Source organism: Callionymus lyra, chromosome 16, assembly GCF_982586985.1.
Source record: "Callionymus lyra chromosome 16, fCalLyr1.hap1.1, whole genome shotgun sequence".
Lineage (NCBI taxonomy): Eukaryota > Metazoa > Chordata > Actinopteri > Syngnathiformes > Callionymidae > Callionymus > Callionymus lyra.
This window is the reverse complement of record NC_141833.1, coordinates 1063825-1070429: the sequence shown is the minus strand read 5'-3', so window position 1 is coordinate 1070429 and position 6605 is coordinate 1063825. Positions and strand designations below refer to the sequence as shown.

Here is a 6605-nt window from a genome sequence, read left to right as displayed (position 1 = left end):
GACATAAAAATAAGTCATCCTTTTTACTTTTGATATATATTTGGAGTGTGGTCCCTTAACCTTGGTGCTTGCTGTCCGCATAGAGATCCGTGTATTTTAACAGGACAAAACGACGTTATAACTTGGTTCAAAGGCGCGTGTAATAAACGCAGCACGTAGTAAGTAAGTTAAGTATTTATAATTATATTTATAGAGCGCTTTTCTAGACCAGGGTCACAAAGCGTGACTCAGATTAGAAGAGGTGAGATTTACCTTTCAACAAGTTATCGTTAGTTAAGTACGCAATAAGTGTTGCGTAATACCCCCCCTCCCTTAACTTTTTAGTGACGTCAGAGCCATCATGGAAGGCGGAGCCTATCATCCGACTTCACTGTTGAAATCTTGATACTTTGACAACCTCTCAAATGGGTTTGGTTTAACTGTTCATTTCACGAAAACCCCCGAGTCGAAGATGTCCTTGTCCGGCTGGATCTGTGTGGTAACGGGGGCCTCCAGGGGGATTGGACGAGGGATCGCCCTGCAGCTCTCCGAGGCTGGAGCGACCGTCTACATAACTGGACGACAGGAGAGGAATCTGAAAGTAACAGCGGCTGAGGTAAGTCAGGTCTTTACGAAAGAGCCTGTTTGCTGTGGTATGTACGATGTGGCTAAATCTAGTTTTGGTGAAGAACAGGCTCAAAAAATGTATTATATTTTCTTTCTAATCATTCATGAATCCATGGATTTAACTGTTGTTATCTTTGCGTTAGAAAACTTACTTTAAAAATAAAAAACTTGAAATTGATTAAAAAAAACTGTTGACATAGACAAAGTCAGTATTGTTTTTAGTCAGTAGTGTTATTAAAAATATTAAACATCTAACTAAGTTTGAAGTAAATATTCTGTTTAGTGAAATAGAAATGGAGCAGAACTATCAACTGTTCCTTTTTAATCTTGTTTATTTCAGTTGGAGATTGTTGATTTGAAAAATATACATTTTTAATCACAGTTAAGAATTGTACAATGCATGCAAAACATTTTTTGTATTTTGAAGATTGCATTTATATTACAGATATACTTAAAAACCGAAATGTCATAATCATGTATTTTTTTAAATGCTATACACTGACTTTGAAGACCATTGAATACTTAAGAGTAGGTGAGATTGAAATGAACAATGACATCAACAACAATTGACATGGTTTATGTTCTGAACAGGTGAAGGAGCGAGGTGGGGACTGTATCCCTGTCGTCTGTGACTCTACAAATGATAAAGACATTGAGGCACTCTTTGAACGGATCAAACAAGAGCAGGGTGGCAGACTTGATCTCCTGGTTAATAATGCCTATGCAGGAGTACAGGTTAGTCTCAATTTATGTCTTAATAAATGATTAATTGATTTAAAAAAACTTGAAAAATCTAAAGTAATTTTGTGGCAGGATATCTTCAACAATATGGGAAAGAAGTTCTGGGAAACAGATCCATCTATTTGGGATTCCATCAACAATACTGGTCTCAGGTACATGTAAATGTGCTGTTAAGAATAATTCAAAATTCAATGTTTGTATCTTAAGATAGTTAAATAGATCATGGCTGATTATCATGCTTCTTATCTCAGTATTTGGAAACACCATCCATCCCTCTTATACTGCTTCTCCACAAGGTCTGATTGTGAAAGCATTTGTTGTAACTGTGTACTTTAGCACTGCAAGATAAGAGATTAGAATAGTTGTTATGCAATTAAAATATTAAGCAATTTAAAATAACAATTTTATTTTGTTTAAATGGGCTCAATTGCAAAAAGGAAGTATTATTTCTAATTGAAATGTTTTTTGTTATAGGGGCCATTATTACTTTTCAGTATACGCTTCCCGCATGATGGTGGCTCAAGGGCAGGGTTTGATCGTTATGATTTCCTCAATGGGTGGACTGCGCTACCTATTTAATATTGCATATGGTGTCGGCAAAGCTGCTGTGAGTTCTCCAATTTTCATTTCTTTATAATTTTGAGTACTTTTTTGTTTTATTATTTTGTCGTGCATCTGTTATTGCTATTGAATATGTTGTTCTTTGTTGGCTTTCAAGTGTGACCGCTTGGCTGCAGACATGGCAGTGGAGCTGAAGAGCAGAGGAGTAGTGTCAGTGAGTCTCTGGCCAGGAGCCGTGCAAACCGAGCTCGTCACTCAGATGATTCAGAGCGACAAAATGAGTGAACAAATGGAGGGTTTAAACCAAAAGGTAAATGCATCAAAAAATGGGTCTCCAATTGGTCTTCTGTGAACCAGTCATGATCCAATTCCCAGTGACTACTTAAACATTTCTTTAGGTAATGCAGCATAGGAAATCAGAATGAGAGCATGTTCGTCTTGCATGTAGAGATAACCCCCGGATAAATTTACGCAAGCCAGGCTAAAATCCTCTGAGAAGTCTCTGAGAACACTCATTGAACACGCAACCCAGCTGGGTGCAGCCCCCTTGCCATATTGGGTCGAGATACCTGCCCCACGTTCTCCTATTCAGAGAGGACTTTGCGTTTGACATGTGTGTTACTGACCCCACCACCACGTTGAGGATGTGCAGCATGGCAAATGGTGAGGTGGGGGCCTTGGGGGAAGCCACGCAGATGACACATATAACTCCTCAATTCCAAGGAAAGACGTCTGCTCAGGGCAAATAGAGAGGGCTCAAGCGTACTTGCTTTCTTTGCTAAAGTCAGGGCCAGCAGGACAAAAGACAGTGAAGACCAAACAGCAGCTATATTCCAGGCATTCTCTTGAGTCCCAAGATGTGCAGCCAGCCCCGCCCATCTTTTGAGGAGGAAGGGTATGGGTGATCCTTTCATGCAGAGCTTGCTCACCCACACTCTAATGCTGCTGTTTAGAAGGGCATTTAGAAGACCAAGGGTCTTCTCCACCTCATCTGCAGTCCTACTGAGAAGTGAGCCGGTCGAGGGCCATGTTGCAAGAGATACTAACTTAGATCGCACCTGCATACCTCATACTCCATGCAGCGAGCCACGGTGGTGAATCACCTCAGGTCGACCTTCTCATCTAGTCCACTTACAACGGCAAGCTGAAGTTTTCCGCAGTTAACGCAACCTAAAAACATTTTGGACCCAAAAAGACAAAGGAGAATGTATTTACAGATCTTAAAGCAAATGCTTTCACGTGTAATTGTCAGTCACTTGTCTTTTAACATGCTGTCAGAAGCTTAATTTTTTTAATTCCAGCCTTACACCCCAGCTCGGGCTCTGAGGTCTGTGGATCAGAATCTGCTGGTTCCTCGCACAACGTTTCTCCCTAAAGTAGAACTCCTTCCTGTGTTAAAATTGCGGCTTAAAATCCATGCAGTACAGACCACAAGAGGGGCAGTGTGGCAATTTCAACGCAAGAAAGAAACAAAAATGGTTCCTTACTGCATAAAGCAACCACCCGATAACATAAACTATCTCAGTTTTCAGAAATATCCAGCTTGTTATGAGCATGATGATAGTTGGCCAGTGTTAAACCTGTTAGAACAGCAGCTTGCTGATGATTTGATTTGCTCACCTATTTTTTTCTACATATCAGCAACTACATAAAAAACGTCAGTCATTTGTTTTGTTAACCATAGTGTTACTTCTATATCACATGTCATTATATCAGAGTTATACAGCATCAGCAGTAGAAGAGTTTTTTTGGCAAAGATACTGCAAGCAGTTACAGTAAATGTCATATTTAACTCTTAAGTTATTTCACAATTTAGTTTTGCTTCTATATTATAATGTGTGTTTCTACCAGATTTCAGCAGTGGTGTTGAAAAGATACCTTGTTTAGATCACACAGACCCACATGTTCACACAATATGTAAATGTATACTTATTTATTTGTTTCACTAATATTTGAGTTTTCTTCCTCAGAGCAAAGATGTATTTGCTAATGGAGAAACCACTGAACTGAGTGGACGGGCAATTGTCAACCTGGCACAAGGCAAGATTCAGTCCAATGATAAAACTGTGATTAAGAAAACTTATTGTTAGCGCTCAAACAGTCATATGGCCACGTTTTATAATTTAGAGTAGTAGTATATTTAGTATATAGGTTATCCAAATTAAGACATTTGTTACTGTGGAATACTTTTCACTTAATAGTGATAAGGGGGCTGAAAAATGATATCCTGTAAGTTGCTACATATAAAAATCATCAGGCAATAACCTGATATTTTTAACATTTGAACATACGTGAATTGACCTTCATATTCGTGCTGATGTTTTTTCTTCTTCTACCAACCTCACAGACAAATCACGGATGTCCCTGACTGGCAAAGTACTCATGACCTGTGACCTGGCTCAGCGCTACGGCTTCAGAGACATCGATGGTACAATTGTCGTTAACTATTTAATTTCAACAATTATTTCATGATATTTTGATATTTTCGATTTAATTCACAAGTGCATATTTTATTTCCATGTCAGTCCAACAGCACAGTAATCATTCATATTAACTTTTGTAAGTGGTTAAAAGAAAATACATTAGAAACAAAAACTTTCCTGCCTGTATATTTGTTAACAAAATGGGATAAACATTGTCACAGTACGACTCACACACAGACTATCCAGGTAAAAAGTTTAGGAAGTTTGTAGCGAAGTGCATCGTTAAACAATAGCTAGATTTCTTCTACATGAGTCATCATAAAAATCTTGCACATGCTAGTTCAAAACAGAACAACCTTAAAATAAATGGCATTTTAAAAATAATTCAGATGATTATTCAAACGATTATACAGCTCACCACATTGTCGCTTGTCTAATTTATTGTACTTATAACAAGGTACTTTTTCAAATGACAGTAATGCTTAATACCAGTGAAGAGGAAAGCTGGCCACCATGGCATTACTATGGAAATGTCCCGTTGTTTCTGTTGATTTTACCGCTCAAATGCCTCCCCGGTGCAAACTGTAGTCTTGCTACAATCTGCTTTGTCCTATTATTTTCAAGAAAAAGGCTTTTGTTTGCTATCCTTTGTTGGTGCTTCTCTACCCAGTTGTGGCTTTGTTTCCAGAACTCAAAGCCTCTGAATGTGCATTGTGTACAATCGGAATCAGAAACTTTTATTGCCAGAGTTGTAAACACAACATATTATTTATTTGTGGTGGCAGTAAAGAAATAAAATAAATTATTAAATAACACACAAATTAAGCAATACAAAAACAGAAGCAAAGCACCAATGCATCCATTCTGCAGTGCCTAAAGGGCGAATGTTGGTTTTATTGAAACATCACCATCCAATCCTCTTTTGAGAACTGACAATTCAATTAGCAATTTTGTTTTATTTTTTTCAAATTTTTTAAGATTTCAGAGCTAAACGGTATGTATTTGTTTTGCTGTTAAACTCCTAATTCATTAGTTTCCATTGGTGTGTGAGTTTTATGAAATATAGTGACGTGTTTTCTCAGAAATCATCCTGGACGCTTAATGAATCTGTGTGTTTACTATATAGAGGGTGTATACACGTAAAAGATGGCCAAAAATAAACATATTGCTTGTTTATGTTTTCAGGACGGATTGTGAATGACTTCACTTCCCTGAAATATCATCTGACGCAAGTCCCCTATATGTCTTGGCTGTCCCCTTTTGTTCCCTCGTTCATCCGAGTGCCACGTTTCGTTTTAACTCTGGCCTCTGGTCGCTTCTAAACATGTGCTGTTTAAAACAGCTAGAATCATATAGCTCTGCAGTCAACTTTGTATTACTAGGATTGTCATTTAAACAGCATTCAATAACGAACCTCTCAAACCTTTAATTATAAATACCAATTAAGGTCTTTATTTTCTTTTAGCTATAATTGTTTACACAATGAAAAAAATAAAAAATAAGTCATTTAAAATGAATTTTTTTAAATTATTCCCTTTGTCATGTGTTTGAAGCATGTATTCTAAAGTCAAGTAGCACAATTTAAGTAAAAATGTAATTTATGTCCACAAATGGGAAATTGGATATTGGAAAAGGTTTGTGGACATTAGCAGCATCACAGGCAATCACAACAACTCGAAAAAGAGCTAGCAGTGGACTCACTCACAGTCACACATCCTAGTCATATATAAGAACATGTGGAATTTAATTTTTTTTGCACAAATAATTTTGTATTCTTAAGTTAGTGATGAGTTAACATTTTAAATCAATGTGTGGTGTATGTAACCTACTGTGACCAAATAAACAACTTTGGTGGTTGTCAATGATTGGTATCAAATTGATGCACAGAGAAGTTATTTTGATCCCTGTTGTTTACGTAGTTTCTTTCTACTACTCACTTTAGGTGTGAAATCAAACTATGATTTGCCACAGAATGAATGTGACGTTATATGGTGACAACCATAATCACTCAAACGATCCCTCGTATTCCTTGCTTTGGGTGTTGGCGTTTGTGTTGACGATCTGGCTAATTGTGTACTTGATATGAATAGGTTATGGAAACATTATTTGATTTTCTGGCTGAGAGTTTGGAGGTTCAATCCCATCCCCAGATATGATTGTCTCGTCCGTTGGCAAGACACCAAACCCTGTTGAGCTGGTGTGCAAAGCGAACTTCTATCAGTGGGTTATTGTGTGTGTCAGTGGGTGAATAAGTGTGACGTTGAGCGCTGAACG

General features: G+C 37.7%; 1 protein-coding gene across 1 annotated transcript; it reads left to right on the top strand.

Moving 5' to 3' along the window:
- The first annotated feature begins 354 nt into the window (after positions 1–354).
- Positions 355–6196, top strand: dhrs1 (dehydrogenase/reductase (SDR family) member 1). Its single transcript, XM_087810658.1, has 8 exons — positions 355–595; positions 1198–1341; positions 1420–1499; positions 1822–1954; positions 2066–2218; positions 3879–3948; positions 4256–4336; positions 5517–6196. The coding sequence occupies exons 1-8, from the start codon at positions 452–454 to the stop codon at positions 5651–5653; spliced, it is 942 nt and encodes a 313-aa protein (XP_087666784.1). The 5' UTR covers positions 355–451; the 3' UTR covers positions 5654–6196.
- The last annotated feature ends 409 nt before the right edge of the window (positions 6197–6605 follow it).